Source organism: Mastigoproctus giganteus, chromosome 12, assembly GCF_048544385.1.
Source record: "Mastigoproctus giganteus isolate SK-2022 chromosome 12, ASM4854438v1, whole genome shotgun sequence".
Taxonomy (NCBI): Eukaryota; Metazoa; Arthropoda; class Arachnida; order Uropygi; family Thelyphonidae; genus Mastigoproctus; species Mastigoproctus giganteus.
Genome location: NC_143586.1, coordinates 60,732,034 through 60,752,348, shown reverse-complemented (window position 1 = coordinate 60,752,348; position 20,315 = coordinate 60,732,034). Strand labels below are relative to the sequence as shown.

At 38.5% G+C, this 20,315-nt stretch overlaps 1 protein-coding gene across 1 annotated transcript in view; it reads left to right on the top strand.

Moving 5' to 3' along the window:
* The first annotated feature begins 2,946 nt into the window (after positions 1-2,946).
* LOC150077096 (papilin-like) overlaps positions 2,947-20,315 on the top strand; it is a 724,323-nt gene continuing 706,954 nt past the window's right edge. The window contains exon 1 of the mRNA XM_090386252.1: positions 2,947-3,230. Coding sequence (XP_090242378.1) covers positions 3,205-3,230 — 26 coding nt within the window. The 5' untranslated portion in view covers positions 2,947-3,204. The remainder of the gene's footprint in view (positions 3,231-20,315) is intronic.

Here is a 20,315-nt window from a genome sequence, read left to right as displayed (position 1 = left end):
TTCGAATCTTGTTGGTTCCTCATCGGTGAGTGGGCAGGTACCCTGGTGATGCAATGATGACAACTCAGTTGCGAAGTATAACTCCACAATATGAGAGATACATAGTGGTGTGCAAGTAATTAAGATTACGGAGCACTTTAGGGCTATAAACCTCAGGTTGCAAAAAAAAAGCCAACTGATGTGTAAGTTAGTGCAAGTGCACCATTTCTACACGCAACCTCAGGCTGCATGTAGAAATGCAACCTGAGGCTAATAGTCCTAAAGTGCTCTATGATCTTAATTACTTGCACACCACTAGGCATCTCTTATATATCATTGCATCACTGCCCACCCACCGAAGAGGAGACAACAAGCTCCGAAACGGTGTCGTCCTGGGGGGTATTGATGGGGCCCTCGTTGCGGCGAATGGGTAACAAGTCTTCCCTAATGGGGAAGCGTTACCCATTCGAGGGATTTATGAGTGGTTTAGTTCAGTGAGTGAGTGAGTGTGAGGAGTAACTGTCCTTTTCCTCTTTCGACCGAAAGGACAGCTTAATTTATTCAGGTTAAGCTATACAATTTAAAAAATATATAAAAAAATAAAAGCTATACAATTTTAAAAAAATAATTAAAAAATAAAAAATAAAAGCTATACAATTTTAAAAAAATAAATAAAAAAATAGAAAAAAATATATATATGGATCTCTTTCTATATAATTCTACATTGTGCTATGTATTATTACCTTTTTGTAAATTAGCTATCCGTCGGGCTAACAAATTAGCTTTAAATTAGCTATCCGTCTAGTCAGCTAACTACTAAATTGGGATATATTAATTTTAGTTAACCGTAATATATTTTGGTTTTGTTATCTAATACCACATTACCTTCATTTAATATTGCTATCATATACTACCTAACTATATTCTGGACACCGTTATGCTGGACGATGACTACAGAAACGGATAGCCTGTTAATTATGGTTGATACATTGAGAGGGTTAGCCCTCGAAAAAGTCCCTTTCAATGTATCTATATACCTATAATTAACATAATTTTATTTTATAATATAATTTTGATATGTAAGGTTTTCCTTATGTTATACTGCATATATATTTTTTCCAGGTTGCCGTAGGCGCTTACATAGGTTTTATGTTTCTTGGGCTGTTATATCGTACCGGTTTGTTTCTCGGTATACACTATAACCTGCTAAATTTTGATTATAACTACACCATTAGACTCTACCACTATAACTAACATCTTAAATAATAAAATAATAATATAATATACAGACGGATGTAATGTTTAATCATATAAGATGGCATTAATCGGATCTGTGTTGGTTTATTTATTTATTAAATTAAATTTGGTATATTTATTATATTTAGTTTATTGATTATGCATTTTACATACTTTGGGAGATCTTCAGTCTTCAGTAAGAGCGGAACGCCTCTTCAAGACAGAAATCGAATACAGATATTGTGTACGAATTTATATTTTATTTCTACAACTGCGTTAAAATACCCCTGCGATTTCCGTAGTATTGTATTTTTGACAGTGGACACACAAATTTTCGTTGAATATGTGAGTATTGAGGTGGGGGGAGGGGAAAGCCATCAGATAATATAGCTGAAACCACCGATTTTTTGAATCACTTAAAAAAAAAAAGAAAAGAAAACGCTGCATTATATTATCATTCAAAAGATCAAAGACAAATTCAAGTAATGAACGAACCATAATTGTTTTAATTTGGTTAATGAACCATAAAATTAAATTGTTTAATTTGGTTCGGGTAACCATGAAATATGATAATTTTGGATGTATTTTTCTTTAAAAATGTTTTGGGTATACAGTATCCACATTTTCTGACTGATAGTTTTAACCACTCTTAATTCTTCTTTTGTACGTTTTTGGAATCTGGAATCTTTTACAAACGAAAATTGCACCACAGATAATTTCTTAAACAAGACACGTGAAAACATTGGAATCCTTCAAAGATGTATATATGTAGTTATGTATATATGTAGTTTTTAACTAGGGTTTTCTTTCCTAAAGCCACTCCGTTTAATAGTTTTAATTATGCGAAACAGTGGTGAATCCAGAAGGTTACTGCGAAATGCCCTAGCTACACATGTGGGAAAACTCTGGTGGTCTCCATCTTGAAGATTTATAAAATTGCATTTATAGAAAGGTTTCAATTATATACTGAATAACGGAATATCGTGGCAATTTTTAGTAAAAGAAGTACTGTACATTAATTTTCATATTTCTTATATCAAAAATTTTTCTTCCTGAAGATTTGAACAGTAGGGGAAAGTTTCTCAATTCAGTACGTAAAACAGATTTCCAGATCCTAAAATAAAGCTTTGAGATCTTCATCTAAGATGTTGAAAAATTAACTTCAAGAACATTTACTATTAAAAAAAAAAAATTCGCCAAATTTTTTCAGCTTCTAATAGAAATATGTTTCCATCTCTTTACTTAATAAGTTCAATAATAAATGTTTTCATCTCTAGCTGTACGGAGTATTAATAAGTTTCTTATCAGTTTTGTTCTACTTAATGAACTATTTCACTGTATAACCCCTGCCTGTTCCTGTTTCAATGTGCCCCACGAGTTTGACCGGACGAATTTCAGTCAATCGAACCTTGTATAATATAAAGCTTGAGCAGTTAAAATTTGTTAATTTTGATTCGAAAGACCATTCCATAAGAATATAAATGTTTCGGTGATTCTCATTTTTGTATCTGTTAAAGGGTATCGCCTTTATCCTCGAAGAGTTTTTCAATTATTTTCATCATTTATTTATTTATTATTATTATTTATTATTTTTTCTTTTTTTGTTACTGTATTATCATTGGTCCCAAAGGGCGGCCTTTCTGATTGGTGGAGACGGACACGGGAGAGGTTGTAAATGGAAAGGGAATGGACCTCGAAAGTAAAGGGCGTTTGAAATCAGGCTAGAGGCCACAAGGAGTACAGCAGTACATGTGGGAATCAGTAGTGCAAGCAAGGCTTAGTGCGGCTTCTCTCCCCCGTAATTCACACTTACTGCCGGGAGCAGACGATCCTTCCACTGCCGCTAGGATTTCTAGCAGCTTCTTAACCTTGAAAAACCGCTAAAGCAACACAGGGTTCACCAGAGTCCCGAAGAGCTTTACACGAACGCGTGGCTCAGCGCTTTGGAAGTTGAAGATAGCAGTTTATCTATGAGTTTTCGAGACTGACATGACTGCCAATACTATGTTACTCAGGTCAGTAATTACAATTTGATCAATTTCTAGAAATTCGAAGTTGCAATGGCAATTTTTTTTCCCTGTGTAGTGGGATATTGTTTTTATTTATAATAATAATAACTTGTTTTCCAAAAGTCATTCAGTTCTCTATTAAGTAACGGTTTTCGGCCTAGATTCGAAAAAACTTGGATATAATCGACAATCATTTGCTAATAACGGTAAGAGATTTAAAGGTGTTACAATTTAAAAGAACAGTTGATCACTAAAGAGAACATAGATAACGGGATAATGAAAAATTTTGTTTTTCATTAGATAATAAACTGTTACGGAATTAATTAATTTAATAATTTGTTTAATTACGTAGGTGTTTGTTGTTATTATTATTATCATCATCATCTGTTTATTCCACAAAAGGTTAATAACTTTACTAAGCCTCTCTCTCTCTCTCTCTCTCTCTCTCTCTCTCTCTCTCTCTCTCTCTCTCTCTCTCTCTCTCAAAAAGGAACCTGATTGATTACGGCTAATGGGGAATGATTTTGCTGTCCAGCGTTGAAGTTTTCTTATAATCAGAATAGGGTTGTGAGCTATTTTGTATTCATCACTTGAGATGAAAAGATGATCTAATATTAATGTCAATTATCAAATAGGCATTGCTTTCAGTTCTTCAGGATCATGCAATGGTATCTTGGAGCTAGGGTGCAAGTTTAGTTTTTGAGGATACGTATTCTAACTGTGTTATAACAGTTTAACTAACATTTAGGAGGCTGGATGCTTCTGTGTTGAGCCTCGGATGCTACGCCCACTGTAGCTCTTCTCCCTTCTCCTTTTGCACGGTCATGATTTTGTATTTGGAAATGAATAACTTTGTATCCACAAACTTTAATACATATATATATATATATATATATATATATAAGCATTTTAACACCGGATTTCCTGATGTATATCCGCTAGAGAAATTTCGAACAGGTGCGTGTCAGGTGCATGTTAAGCGCCAAAGTAACAAAAGATATGAGGCTTCGGTATATTGTGTTTGTAACTGTGTGTATACTTTGGTCGATCTCCTGTTTGATGGAGGAAAAATCCAAGTTTCAGGAAGAAAGCCATTGAAAGTCTTTGCCTGAAACCGACTAACTCAGCCACGCTGTGAAAAAAGCCTATAAAAATATAGAAAATCAAACCAAATCATCCAAAATTTACACAGGCGGCAACAACTTTTGCATGCCACAGATGCTTTCTACAATTAATTTATTTTCTTTTAAATTTCTATTTTATTATTATTTTTTTTCTTCCTGCTCTAACCGTTATCCTATTTTTGGACAATCGGCCATCTCCAAATATTGACTGCCTCGTTCTTTTAATGACGTCCACGTGCCCAAGAGTCAGACCTGGCTCTAGGACAATCAGGACTAATTCTGATCGGAGACCAAAATTAAATGCCTATTGCATTAAAAAAAAATTCTGCAACGATAAATAAAAAAAAAAGTTCTAGCTTTCCAATAGTTCTAATAGTGCCACTAACCCACCATAAATATTACCAATACTGGCCTGAAGACAGACATGATTCGAAAAAAAAATGTCACAATGCACTTCTAGACATTTTGGTATGTGCTTGTTGGTGATTATACTAACTGCATTGCATTATATTATACCATTATATTACATTGGTTCTAATTTAGATTACTTCTGCAAAAAACAAAATTCACCAGCTGAGTTAACGTTTCTCTACATAAACTATAATAATAATATTCTACCAAAAGATACAGGACACCTCCTGATTGCAAGAAACTGTAACTACGAAATATGAACTTTTTAGCCTATAAAGGCAAACAGTATTTATCCTGAAATTCATTTCAGATATATGTGTGTGTTTTTCCAAGGCGGCTAATGTGCATGAGTGATCACTGAATTATGACCACCCCTATGAAAATTGAATGCTACCCGTTGACCACGTGAGGTACGGAGAGTGACAGTTAAAATAATAAATAAATTTTCTGTTTATACTCCGGGACGACCAAACGGTCAGAGGAGTTCACAAGATAGATATAATACAAGAAACAGCACCGTATTCAGTAGTCACGGGCTTGAACCCCCGTCACTCAAGGCACGTGTACTTATGCACCCGCGCGCCTGACCACTAGGCTACGGCGGCCTTAGTCGGCCTACGTAGCATAGATAAGGTGTCAGTGGTTCAGTAGGTGTTTTTTTTTTTTTTTTTTATGAAAAACCCCAAACACGAAAGTTATCAAAACCTATAGTACTTAGTACCGTGCATGGGTTGAAGGAGAAGTATGGGGGGGGGGATGCCGGAAACTTTGCTCTAGAGACTAAACATGGGTTTCACCACTTCAAGCCTCCAATAAGCAAAGTGGTGGTATTTCACCGGTTGATGAAAGTCATCTACCACCTATAATGTAGTAAAATTCTGAGCGTGATGGATAAAAGGAAGAATTTATCGGACTTTGATAAAGGACAGATTGTGGGAGCTCGAAGAGCTGGTGCCTCAATTTCCCAAACTGCTGAACTGGTGGGGTGTTTGGGAGCCGCCGTTGTTAAAGTGTACGGATGAGTCACATTATTTACTCCACACCGTGGATGGTCGTGTACGGATTTGGCGTCAACAACGTGAGGCTCTTCATCCTTTACGCATGGTATCAAAAGTGCAGGCCGGTGGAGGCGGTTGTATGGTGTGGGGCATGTTTCAATGGCAGGAACTTGGATCCCTTGAGCATGTAGAACAGCGTAGCAGTGGTCTCCGCTATCGTCAACTGCTTGTTGACTGTGCACACCCTGCTATGTTACACTTTTTCCCGAAAGGCGATGGTGTCTTCCAAGATGACAATGCGCCCAGCCATTGGGCACTTGATGTGCAGGAATGGTTTGAGGAACACAGTTCTGACTTCCAGCATATCGATTGGCCTCCGAACTCACCCGAAATCAATCAGGCGTCTGGATACACCAATCGCCTCCATACCTGCATTGCTGACCTCATTACACGCAGCTTGGTTGGCCATACCTCCCGAATGCTTCCGACTTCTTGTTGAATCAATCCCACGTCGGATAGCTGCTGTACTGAGGGCTTTTGCTCTCAGTACAGCAGCTATCCGACGTAGGTTCCTCCTTTTGGAGTACCTACGAAGTATTAGGTAGGTAGTCATAATGCAGTGATCACTCAGTGTATTATGCCTGTATTCTGTATTCTTCGGTCGGTTTGCCTGTTTGCTGGACGAAAAATCCATATTTTCGAAATAAATTACACACATTTATGGCCTTTTACAGAGTTCTGTATTCATCATAGTGTACCAAGGTGGAGTTGAACTGACGTTCAGATGCCGACTTACATAAGATACTATACATGTCTACATTTTCGAAATAAAACCGTACAACGCTCGCCCGAGACCAAGGAACTCGGTCATGGTGTGTAAAAAGCGCATACAATTTGTCTCTTCCGCCTGGAAGAGATTCGAACTCAGTCTTTACGATCACCTTATCATCAGTCCTTAGGTATTACGATCACCGTTCCTCTACTCTGTGCAAGTGGCGGAACGTTGATTGTAATTCTTTTCCCAAGTGAAAAATTAGCAACATGCTGAAAAAAGGAAGCACATAGGTGATTCGTAGCTTAAGAAATGAACAAGAAGGCGACAAAGTGTAAAACAGTCACCGACAGGATCCGATGTGTCTTGAGATGGCTGGTTACCTCATCACGCCATCAAACTCTAGAGAATCTGAGTTTGAAGCTGCGAGCGAGAAGGCAGAGTGTTTCAACAACGTGAAAAGAAATGAATATCAGGAATTTTTATAAAGCAGCCGAGTTCACAAACTTTTTATAACAAAAATAAAATGCACGCTTCGATGGCACAAGGCATACCGAACCTGAACTGTGGATCAATGAAAATCTCTCCTGTTTGGCAGCGAGTCACGTTACACGTTCTTCCACGCTAGCGGACGTGTTTGAGGAATGAGGATGAGGAGTGTATTCTCCCAACTTAGGAACAGGAGGAGAAGGGAGAGGTATCATGGTGTGCTGGTGTTTCTCGTGGACCGTGGTCGCAGCGCATGGAACCATCAAAGATGCGTCTTACATCGATGTTCTGAAATAAAATTCCGAAAAATCACCTGCCATAAAATCGCAACAATGTAGGGCACTCACACTGTGCGGATTTTAGGGAAGCGGTCCTTACACCTTCTAACGAAAACTCTTCATGTCACAAAGAAAATACCGCGTGGACTGAAAAGAATAACATCAAACCATCACAATGGCAACCGCCAATGTTATTCACAGCACAGAACGCTGAACTCAACTCAACTGAACATCCTTAGGATTAATTGGAATCTTCATTCCAATTTCATTATCTTAGGATAAGATAAGACAGTCTTCATTAGTGGAGACTAATAAAGACGACTGCTTTAAAGGAGGAGTGGAGTACAACACTATCGGCTTTCTACCAGAAATTAGAAGAAAGTCTTTCGCGACTCATTGAGGCAGTCATTACGACCAACATAACTACAAATGTTCCTTAAGGGGTAGGATAATGTATATCACAAAAGGTACCGCCAAAATTATGAAATAATTTATTTATCTGCTCTTTCCTTTCCTATCCAAACCACCATTATATTACATTTTAGAAAAAACATAATGATGGTTTGGATCGTTTACAATAGTGTCGAGGTAATTCAAGCCATGAGTCTTAGTGTGTCGCGACTGTAAATTACGTCTGCCCCAGGTTTGTCAGAATGTGGTATGGCAAAGCTGTTGAAAATCTATGCCTCCAGCTGAGGTTATCTAACTTAGGGGTGTCCAACCTGCGGCCAACTCCGTCACACTGTGAGGTCCGCGGCCATGTAGGCAGCCTTCAAGTGTTATCATGCATACCCCCGAATTTAAAATTAGCGTGTCAAAAAATGTAGAAAATATCCTTTTTTTTTTTTAATATTCCACCTTTCCATATTGCTTTTTCATGTTTTATGTATTTTCCTTAAAATTTAGCAATATAATAATAATAATAATGGAAATAATGTAGCAAGCCAGCAACTCTCTTTCTGACAACCAATGCGGCCCGCGACGTCTTAGCATTTTACCTGTTTTTACCCCTATCCAAAAAAGGTCGGAAGTCACTAATCTAACTCGTATCCACTTGTACAGGCATAGGCGGATCCAGAAATTTTTTCTGGGGGGGGGCTGAAAGGGCACAAGTTCTCATGTCTAGCCTGTCGTTTGTATGATGTTGTTTCTAATTCCAATTCGGGGGAGGGGCACGTACCATCCTCTAAATCCCTTATGTGATAAACGATGGAGTAATGACAAAAATTTCAGGATGCGTTCACTGTATAGCAATATAATATTATTATTGTTTTTAGTTATTTTTATGATGTCTTCATACTTAGTGAACTTAAGAAAATTCATAGTTTTCGAAAACTTTCGAAATTGTTTGAGAACAGTGATGGTCAAAAACGTGGCCCGCGACCTAATTTCCGAAACAGGAAATAAAAAAAATATTAAAGTAGAAGAGTAATTATAGTATTCCTATAAAATATTATTATACAATTTTACACTGTATTACTGATAATACAGCTAATACTTTTGAAATGAAAATATAAATAAAAAAAAAATTTCACCTCTCATAAAAATAACATTATCGCTGTATTTGGTTTTGTTACTTTGGTTTTACGTTTCGACCACAACAAAAGGGTCACTTAAACTTTCAAAATTTTGAAAAATCTTATTTTATAAGAGAATAGAGACCGCCACAATATAGGCACTTGCCTAATTTGACGGCATTGGTCAATTTGTAATGTCATTAATGACAAATGAATAAAAATTGTAGATATCATTTATAATACGGCCAGCAAACATTTTTTCCCCTTCTGAATTGGCTCTCGTACCAAGAGAGCGAGAGAGAGAGAGGCCCTTTTTAATATTTTTACAAAGCTCCAATTCCCGTTATTATATATCAGAAATTTAATGTTGTAAATGAATTACAGGATTCAAAATTATGCAATCGTTGGATGAAAGAATATAATGCAAATAAAACAGAGTAGTGGGTAACGAAATGTGGAATACTTTGTATATTTTCTGCTCATAGAGATAATACAACAATAAATTTAGTAATGGTACAAGATCTTGGTATTGAACCAAAACAATTAGGAAACACTGATGTAAAGGAATGTTATAATGTTTTGATATTTTGCATATTTTCTCCAAATATAATGCAACAATAAATTTAGTAATAGAACAAGGTACATTTTCATAACGTTCGAAGCCACCAGGAGAAACATTCAGATAGCTTAAATATCAGATTAACTATCTTGGTATGGGCCCAGAAACATTTAGGAAACACAAGTATAAAGGAATGTTATAATTTTTTGATATTTTGCCAAGTGGGAGGATTTCGGTGAAGGCGTACAACCCAAAGACTTTTAGCGACTTTTAGCATTACCAATTTTTATTCAATTTTTATTTTAATTTTTCCATGTGGATAAATTGATCACATTTCAAAAATCTTTCACTTTTGTTTCAACGAAAATATATCTAGAAGGGTAGAGATAGAACAAAACCCATTCTCTCTTTATCTGAACTATTAAAAAAATAAAAAGAATTTCAGGTTGACCGAAGCAGTAATTCTAGTGATAAGAACTACCGAATCACTAATGGCCCCTAAGAGGTCCAGGAGTGCACCCCCAGTCGATAAAGTCACCCGCCCTAGTAATGATGGAGCGGTCTGCTTCCGCCGAATTAGTGCTAAGGAATTTGGCGGATCTATGGGGTTCACAGAGGGCGGTTACGGCCCGGCAGGCATGTGGCAGTCGGGGAGTGGGGAATAAGATGGTTAAAGAGAGAAGGAGAAAATGATGTGTGGGTGGGTCAAAGAAAGAGAAGGCACGATGTCAAGCACCTGCATACAAGATATGAACTCCGTAAGAAAGGCTGAAGGCCCGGTGGGTGGGAGGGGGAAAGAAATCCTCGAAAACACAAAAACCACCTAAACCAACAGGAGTGGCAGAGACTTCACTGACTAGAAGACCGTAAGATCCGTTTCCAGGAAAAAGGGAAATTCTTTAGGTTTAATGCTTTAAAAAAACCCCGAAACACCAATACTTTTTTTTTGCTACTATGGGTTATAGTAATTGTTAGAAATAACGTCCCAATCATGAGCTGTTCTTAATTAGCTTTAACTAAATAAATATTAAATTTCGTCAATCCAAACGAAAAGAAAATATTTGAGTTAAAATATTCAAGTTTTTTAATCGGCGTCAAGAATTTGTAAAGTGTATTATTATTATTATTATTTAAATAAAGCTGGGTCATTCAATCTTGGCGAGAGATCCAAAGAGGTACTGTTATTACTGTAAGGTGAGGGAAGTACAGCAAAGTGAGGGAAATGATCCTCGTTATCCCAAAGGTAAGACTGAGAAATTCTAATAATCCAGGGAAGTAAACAAAATGTACTATTACCATTTTATTATTAAGCTCAACAAAGATTTTATTGAGAATATTATTTTATTATTATACTCAACAAAGATATTATTGAGAATATTACTGGAGAACGGGCAGTGTCACCAAAAAGTTGCCTACTGAATGCATTTAAAATAAATCAATTTTCTGTTTATACTCCGGGACAACCACCCGGTCAGAGGTGTTCACAATATGCAGAGAATACAAGAAACAGCACCGTATTTAGCAGTAACGGGCTTGAATCCCGGTCACTCAAAGCACGTGTACTTATACATCTGGCATTGACCACTCGGCTAAGGCGGCCGTTAAATGCACTTACTGTAAATATTGTGAAAAACTTCCATTCGCTTAAGAATACTAATTATTCTCTTCTGCATAGACTTCACAAGGTTACGATAATACTCCACCCTGTGTCCGAAGTGGGTCCACAAGTCTGAAAGCGCTTTGGACCTCACCCCACATTCGTGTCCTTAAATTGCTTTTGCATAATGCAGGTCCAGTGGCATGGTACATTATTCTACTGAAAACAGCCAGCAAGGAGTACAGTGGGGTACACATTTGCAATGACGAGATGCAACAAGTTTGTGATGACATTTTTCAGGTTCTGTCATCTGCATAACAGCTAGAACAGAATTCACCGCAACAAACCCATTTCTGGTGCTTCATTGTCCATATTCCCTAGCCTGCTGACGATGTTTCTTTTGGTTATATTCAGACAGTACTGTCGTCTAGGCTGGACACTGTTCGAAGCAGCGTGTGTTATTAGCAGTAGTCATAGTCTATGATTTTACTGAGAGGTTAAGACAGGTTGGCCTGTCTTCATATTTGTACAATACTAGCTAGGTAACATCACAAGTGGAGCACTTTTTCTCCACTCCCTGCATTTTGGATAACATCACTTTTGACATTACTAAGTACATTTCACTAGACAAGTGGTTTACAAATTTAGGTCATAACCCAAGTAAGGGCAGCAGGAAAGCCAAGAAGGGTCGTCAAGGATCATCAAAAAAAAAATTACGTTTTTAACGAATAAAAATTTTTCTATTTACACGTGGGGACGAGCACATCAGATCAGAGAAATTCACAAGACAGAGATAATAATGCAAGAACAGCAGCGTATTTAGTAGTCACGTGAGTTTGAACCACATTCACTTGACAGTATATAACACTTTTACTATCTTTTGCTATATGTATAAAAAAAAAGATGGGCGCCACTTACTATACTATACTATCGAATGGACCAGCATTGGCTTGTGAAACTTGGCCAAATTTAACCTAGCTAATAGTCAGCTTAAATTTGTTATTGCCTAAGTTGTTGTTGTAACAGGGTTTTAGAAGCATCGGCGACTAAGACCACTGCTCCGTATATACTGTCTGTAAATTGCGTGTGTCCTATGGTCGGTTTTCTGTTTTGCTGGACAAAAAGCCCGAGTTTTCGGGAGAAAAAAAACATGCTACCCTCACCTACTCACGTCATCGACGAGACTCGATGACATGAGGTACGTTCAGTAATCTCACAATAGACAGGACTCGAAGAGAGTCACTACATTTTCCATCCGGTGTAGAGAGAACGGTGATGCTACCAACTGTGCTACCCACGAGGGCGATCGCCCAATTAAACTGGCCTTTAAGTAAAATCGTCACCATTTAACAGCCAGAAAAAGGGATGGGGGGGGGGAATACCATATCACTAATTTATTTTGTGAACCAGATTCCGGAATTTATTTTATTATTTTTTTCCCCTATACTTCATTCAAATAATCAAATATACAAGGGGCTCACATCTGGTGAGTACGGGCTTGGCAAACCCAGGGTCCTGAGCTGGATATCATCATTCTTCTCTTTCTTGCTTTCTTGGTGATTCCCTTATACTTCTCTCTCTCTCTCTCTCTCTCTCTCAGGGTAACGCAAGAATTTTTTTTTTTTTTTTGACTGGTGCAGCATAAATCTCGGGCTTTCTTGCACTATATGAATAATAATAATAATAATAATAATAATAATAATAATAATAATAAGAAGAAGAAGAAGAAGAAGAAGAAGACTGTTATCAATATTTTTAAATAATAATATTATTAATGCTATTTCATGTTATCTTCTTAAGAGACACCCGGCGTCGCTAATGGCCCTACCGGCGGTTTCTTTGAAACCTAATACAGTTTTGCAGTCTTGATGGTATCATCTGTGGAATGTGGTTTTTATTGTCGCGGACCGGCTAGACAGTTTTTCAGGATAATAAAAACCTTTCAGTGCTCTTTATCATTATATAAGTTAAAATTAGCATAATGCTTACAAATAATAATAAAAAAAAATATAATATAAATTTCTCCCCCTCCCACCTAAAACCAAGAAAATAGTAGGTTGGAAAACCGTTATATAACCCTATAAGAGAACTATTAAACTAATAATATAATGCAAAAAAAAAAAAAAAAAACCTCGTTTTACTCTCTAACTACAATTGATCTCCCAAGAATGGGAAAAATTCCTCACCTTTTTTTTTTTTCACATTATACTTATCGCGAAGAAATCTTTATGACATCGATGCGAACATATTGGTAAGTTTGTACCCCATTTCACAGATACTGGGGCTTGTTAAGGGTGTGAGGAAGATCTAGTTTCACAGTTTTAAGGTGTATATACGATATCAAATTTCAGATTGTTTATCGCAATGGAATTAAGGAATTTACTTCTGCTACGAAGTACGGACCAACGTAAAATAATTAACAAACGAGTACAGCTGATATTTTTGAATGGCTAAGTGGATAGATGGTTTATTTTCACTTTTTTAATTATAGTTACTTGAAAATGAAAAGGATCCACTTTTCTTGCAGATATAAGGCTCTATAAATAAAACTTTTACCGACGTCATTACGGCAGCTTGTCATCCCCATAAAACTTATCGGTCACGTGCTGACGACGATGGAATTTGTTATTAGCAAATTTCACTCTCATCAACTTTGACATTCACTCAGCGTTTGATGTCATCTATATATCCCAACTGCTACGGCTCTTACAAGGCTAATTCAATTTCGACGGTGATTCTCTGGTTGTAGAAGCTCTCCCAACCAAGAGGAATATCGTCCTAAAGGTTGGAAGAAAAACCATCACACATATAACTTCCGGAATGCCTTAAGGTGGGGTCCTGTCCAGTGTTCTCTTTACGGCAATCATAGTGCCATTTGTGACCAACAAATGCAATTGGATATATGATGACAATGTTATGCTCCTTACTAGGATATCACCATCCGACTCGTCAGCGAAAACCATTCAACAAATCAACTACAGGATCTAGCAGACTATCTCAACACCTTCAACCTCTAAATCAATCCCATAAGATCGGCATAGATCATCTCGGTAAAGTCCAGTCCAACAACGCGTCAACGCTGCGCTCAACGCCTCCTCAGTTCCAAGTTTTTTTTTGTTTTTTTTTGATTTGGTAGTTGTTGGCGCATCGGCTTCTGTGGCCATATTGCACCTCCCAAGGTTGTTGCAGTACTTTGATCCAAGCCCGAGGCGGGAATCGAACCCGCGACCTTTGGGTTGCCGGGCAGGTACTTTACCCACTCGGCTAGCCCGGTCGGCCCAGTTCCAAGTGTTCAAACATACAAGGCTTTAGGATTCCTATTTAATTCCAAGCTATCATTCACCGAGCACATTACACGGATACATTCAAGGCTGACTTCTCTGCGGTGTGTCACCAAGCAAACAGCTTCTTGACACCACTGACCCACAACTGCTAAAAATATATATCGTGTCCAATCTGTACCCGATTCTCCTATGGGCCTGGCTGCAGAAGCCAACTAAAAAAAAAACCTATGCCGCAAAATTCTGGCTGGTGTTAAAATAGGCCAACACCAAGCTCCACACTCCCCCAGCTCTCAGAGCAATGCAATTAGCAGATATCCTTCAACCTCGCAAGTTGCGGTCTTACATTGGGAAAAGAAGGTTCACAATCAACATGGCCAAGAGTAAAATAACAGAGCTAAATTTTTGGGATCAATGCTATTGGCGAATTCCTCCGCCTTATCTCCGATCAACAGCATAGCTATTAGCAAACCATAACCCGCTATCACTTACTCGTAGATTCTTATCTATGCATATGCTGTCCTCACTCCAAGAGGTCGACGGAGACCTCCAAGAAGTGGTAGACAACAAGAAATACAAACAGGAAATCCTCGCCAAACTAATAAGTTACAAACGCCACGTCCCAGTCAACAGCACATTTCCTTGCTAAGGTGTGTAAGGTGTAAGGTATATTGATGTCATGCGGCACCAGGGGTTTCCCCCATCTCCGCGTTGCTTTCATTGTGGGTGTACCAGTTTGCTGGGAATGCCAGAGATTTAAAAGTGTGGGTATTGTACATGTGTAATGTCATGTACCATTGTTCATCTGGTCATTTAGCCGCTGGGCCCCTGCTGGAGCCCAACGTTGCCCCACCTTCGCCCCGTGGAGGCAGACCAGAAACCCAGTACACTTAGTTACTCTGGCAGGTCCTGCCGCTTAGTTTCCTGAGATTTCGGCGGCTAGGACCTTAAAAAAAAAAAATCATAATATGTATGTGTATATACACATGTATATACTCATTTCGCTTGTCTGCATACACATACGTTGTATGTCCGTACACACCGCTGGGGGCGTTTGATATTACCTAGATGGATAGGCCGAGACTGGGCGAAGATTATTTTGAGTGTTGTTAAATTTAGTGTGTGGGGCGTTCGCGTTGTATATAGATAGAGTAGGAAGGGAGACAGAAGACTGGGGGATAAAGATAGAAATGTGGAAGCGATAGAGGAGGTGCCCCCAGTTGGTCAGTGAGGCATGCCCATGCCTCACCAGAGGGGAAAGGGGAGGGGGGGAGTTCGGCTTTCCAAGGCATTGTGAACACCATAGACGTGTTCTTGAGATGCCAATCGCCACCTACACTTGTTACCCTCGACCAGGTTTAGGACACCGCCAGGACTCAGAGCAGTGTAAAATGTCACAAAGTTCTCTATAAGAATACGACAGCAATGTGTCCCTTCTAATACTACAAGAATATATCAAGGCCAGGTTCAGGGCCGTGCCGAGGGTGAGGCGCACGAGGCTCTTGCCTCAGATTAAAAGGTGAAAGTCCCTTTCACCTTTTAATCTGAGGGATTTTAATCTTTTAATCAAAGGAAAGATTAAATAATTTCCAACGTTGCCATGATTAACAGGAGGGCGAAATTTTTCATTCTTGCCTCAGGTACTAAAATGACTCGGCACGGCCCCAGCCAGGTTTGTTTATTGTAATTATTTAATTATATATGTATTTTTAAACCCTGGCATTATCATGCCGTGATGAGATTAACTGTATACATCTTATACTGCAATGAAAGATTCCACTCTTCTATTCTAACTTTGGCGCAGTAATGTAGGCGCTGGCCATCATAGTGACTGCGCAAAAAATCTAAATTCTCCGTTTAACAACTACCTATCTTAGAATTGTGTTATCATTACCTCAGAGTTCCACATTAATTTTTTTTTTTAAATCTAGGAATATCATAACTATTTATTGTAAATATTTTAAGTAGGAGAACCATTCATAATCATAGATTGTTTCGAGAGATAGCGGTTAATCGCTCGAGTTACAATAAATTTCATTTGAAAGGTACCAAATAACTAAAACGCAATGCCGGTCGTTTTGTGAGGAAACTGAGAGAATCTCTTGAACCCAGAACAAAAGGGAATTATTTCTCTGTGTGCTCTCGCACTAAAGAAATACACCCGAAAAGTTTAAACAGTAAAAATGCTAACTTTCTTTTAGAGAATCATTCAAAGGAGAAAATCACTGAAGAAGTTTCTTGTAAAACGGAATTGGTGAACTTGTTTATGAATTGGTCCGTAACTAATACGGATAATGACTGGCTGCTTTTAAATCTCTTGTATTAGAGCTAATATATTTTGTTACGAGAAGCTAGGAGATTCCAGATAAGTCACTTAATCCCAATATACGATACTATTAAAACTATTAGCATTTCATAAGCTACAGGAAGAGTTCGCTTTCAAGGTTTCTCCTCCCACATATATCCCACGGTCATGTAGCATGAGATGTTTCTGTACACGTGTTACCGGAAAACCAGTGGTCCACCATCTTCATAATATCTAATAGCAAAAAAAAAAAAAAAAAAACTCAAAAAGTTTTAAACAGATGTGCTTGCAATAACTTCTGCGAAAATGACAGAGGCAGAGATTTCAAGCTAATTATTTTGCATTGAAAATGACGTGGCCAACAACTTGCCTCCTCTTTCTTGATAAAATTCTAACCGGGAGGGATTGATTTTTTAAATTTTTTTATGCCGGAAATGTCCGAGAGAGAGAGTAGTGGTAGGGGAGGAGGGGGGGGGGGTCGCTAGGCGGACAGCAGGCCGCTTTACATGCATTACTAATACTGTACTGTTTTCCCGAAAGGACTGGAGGAGGAAAGGTTAAGCATGTGCTAAACGAAAAAGTGCTCAGTTTGCGGAACTGCAATGGGTGTAATTAACGTTTACTCTACTTTCTTCAATATATTTTTTGAGAGAACACTTTAAAGAGTAGACATTGTTTTGTCTACTTTATAAGTGTCAGATGGAAAACCAGCGCACAGCTTGAATATATTTTATTCGTTGATGAAATAGTTTTTTTTTTTTTTTTTTTTCCAGTTTTAGCGTGGTTTAAGAAATTGGTTTATTATAGAGAAGGGGTTCCTTAGGGGGAGGTCAACATGAAATGAAATAAAGCAGGGGATGATGTTTTCAGGCGATTCAAAAAATACAGAAACACAATTTTTTTTTAAACAACAGAATTATACAAAATTAATAGGGTAAATTATATGTATAAAAATATTTGTGTTTGAGCGTCTGTTTTCAGTCCAAATTAGTCTTATATAATTCTCTATTAATTTCAGTTTTGTTTTAAAATGATCTCTCTCTGATTCTGAATGACAGACGGGTAAATATAAATATATTCTTAATACAATCTCAATATTCGTAAATTGTTTATACAGTAATATCAAAAGTGGCGTCAATAAAATGAGTGAATTCGAACTGCTGGTTAGGACAAGTAACGTTGACATAACAGGGCTTACGGAAACGTGGTGCCACCCGGAGATAGGGGATGATGAGTTTCAGTATGGTATGTATAATATATATATAGAAAGAATAGGGAAGATAGAAGAGGTGATGGAGTCATGCTTCTTATCAAAAGCAGCCTGAGCGCGACGAAAGCCTTCCCGGATTCAGACGTTTCGCATGCTAGTATAGAATCTGTATGGTGTGAGATAGTTGGAAGCAAAGGTATAATAGAAGGACTCTTTATTATATACAGAAGGCAAATTGTTGTATACAACTCCCTTCACGGCTACAAGGCAGAGGGATTTATATAAAAGAAATTACACAACATAATAAACAAAGATGGAAAAAAAAAAAAAAACAGCATTATGACTCCAGAAAGGTTTGAACACTGGAGCGATGGATCCATGGCAATGATGGACAGGTCCTCGGGAGCAGGTTCTAATGTCCTGTGACATGATCCTGGGCAGGAAGTCGATCGAGTACGTTCTGCCTATATTTCTTATCAACTGCGAACTTGTAGAGGTCGCCGTCCAAGGAGTGTATGTCCTGCAGCATTTGCACAGGTAAGAACCGATCAGATAACTTTAACCTGTTTGGAATGGCCTGAAGGATTGGATTGGCCCTAAGGCCAATTCAATCCTCCATCCGCACTTAGCACAGAAATCTGGTACTGAAATAATGCTGACCATCATTTTGACGGCAAAGACGAGTCTTCTCTCGTGAATGATGGGGCAGGAAGACGTCACAGGTTGAGAACTGCCGCCATCTGGGTACTCCTTGGTACAGGGGGAAGCCGAAATTTCCATATAAAGATGGGTCGTAGCAGTTGAAGTCCAGACTTCGGCGCCATAAACACATGTCATAATATATCTGCACCCAATAGCGTGGTCATGGACGTGCATAAGTTGTTTAATTATCCACCGGAGTCGACAGAACTTTATTTGCAGGTAGTCTATGTGCGGTAGAAAGGAGAGCTTTTGTTCAAAAATAATGCCCAGATGTTGTTGGATGGCAGCAATCGCGAATCCTCTTAAAATGGGTTGCACTATTGTTGGGTTCCGTTTGAGCGAGAAAGTCAATTGTTTCGACTTCTCAGGATTGATGTGAAGTCCGAAACCAGAGAGGAAGGCCTCAAGATCCAGAATTTTCTGAAGGATTAAGGCATTGATGTATTCAGCAGTGTCTCCAGGGCTGATGGGAATAAACAGTGTTATGTCATCAGCAAAGGTTATGATATCAGTTCGGCGCGTTACGAACGGCACGAGAACAGCTGAGAACAAGATTCCAGATAGGACCCCGACTTGTGGGACTCCAGCTGTAATAGTCCTGGTGTAACGCAGATTACCATCGCGAACAATAATGGTCCTGTTCTCAAGCATTATCTGAATAAACCAGAACACGCCTCCACCAATGAGGTAATACTCACGTAGCCTTGCCAACGCGTGAATGGATATGGAATTAAATGCTGCCTGGACATCGATATACTGAAAAATATCGATATCCAAGAAAAATATTTTATACAAAAGTGAGATTAATTTGAAGTAAAGCTTCTGATATAGCAATATGGGGCAGCAAAACATTACTAGTCGCAAATATAATTTAGATAATGGGTCACTCACTAGGGATTTAATTAGACAAGGTAATAGAGAAGGGAGCGGTAAGCTTTACAAAGGCTATTGGCAATAGGGGGTGCACTTCAGCTCCCAGCACACAGGTCGCACGAAAACAATGGAAACAGGTAGCAGCGGCTATTGGCGAGTACGTGTGAATAATTATGGCTCCGAAAGAACAATACGGCAAAGGACTGAGTTTGTCGGGACATTCCTTTGATCGGTGACACCTGGAGAAGAGACGGGTAGTAAATACGGGACAAATGCTCGGGTGAGATTAAAATGGGGAGTTGGATACAGTACTGAAGAGGCAGCTTGAGAAAAATTAAAATGGACGAATAGGACAGAATGAAAGTTTCATAAAATGAGAAAGATTGGTTAAGACTCAGAACAAGGGTTGGCCTGACATATAGGTGCGGTACGTAATTCAGATGAACAAAATGTGAGTGAACGGGGGGAGAGAGACACTGAACCCTGAGTTGAGTTTTATGTGGGTGTTTATGGAAATGAGTTAGGAGCACTGAGTTGAGTTTTTGTTGGTGTTTTGTGAAGATGAGTTAGGAGACACTGAGTTGAGTTTTGTTGGCATTTTGTGAATATGAGTTAGTCAAAGACAGAGTTGAGTTTTCGTTGGTGTTTTTTTTTATACAAGATAGAAGAGCACTGAGTTGAGTGAGTTTTCTTATTTTAATAAGAAGTTCTTAATAGGTGGAGCGGAGGAGCTTTCTCTTTGTGAATGAGCTGTAAAAAGTGGAGTAGAGAAGGAGTTAGTGCGAGATGCCCTGTGAGTTTTCTTCTTGTGAATAAGTTTTAATAAGGTGGAGAGAGAAGGAGCGATATCCGCAGAATTAGTAGCTCGAGAGAAGGAGCGAAAACGCGGAGTTAGTAGCTCGAGAGAAGGAGCGAAAACGCAGAGTTAGTAGCTCGAGAGAAGGAGCGAAAACGCGGAGTTGTAGCTCGAGAGAA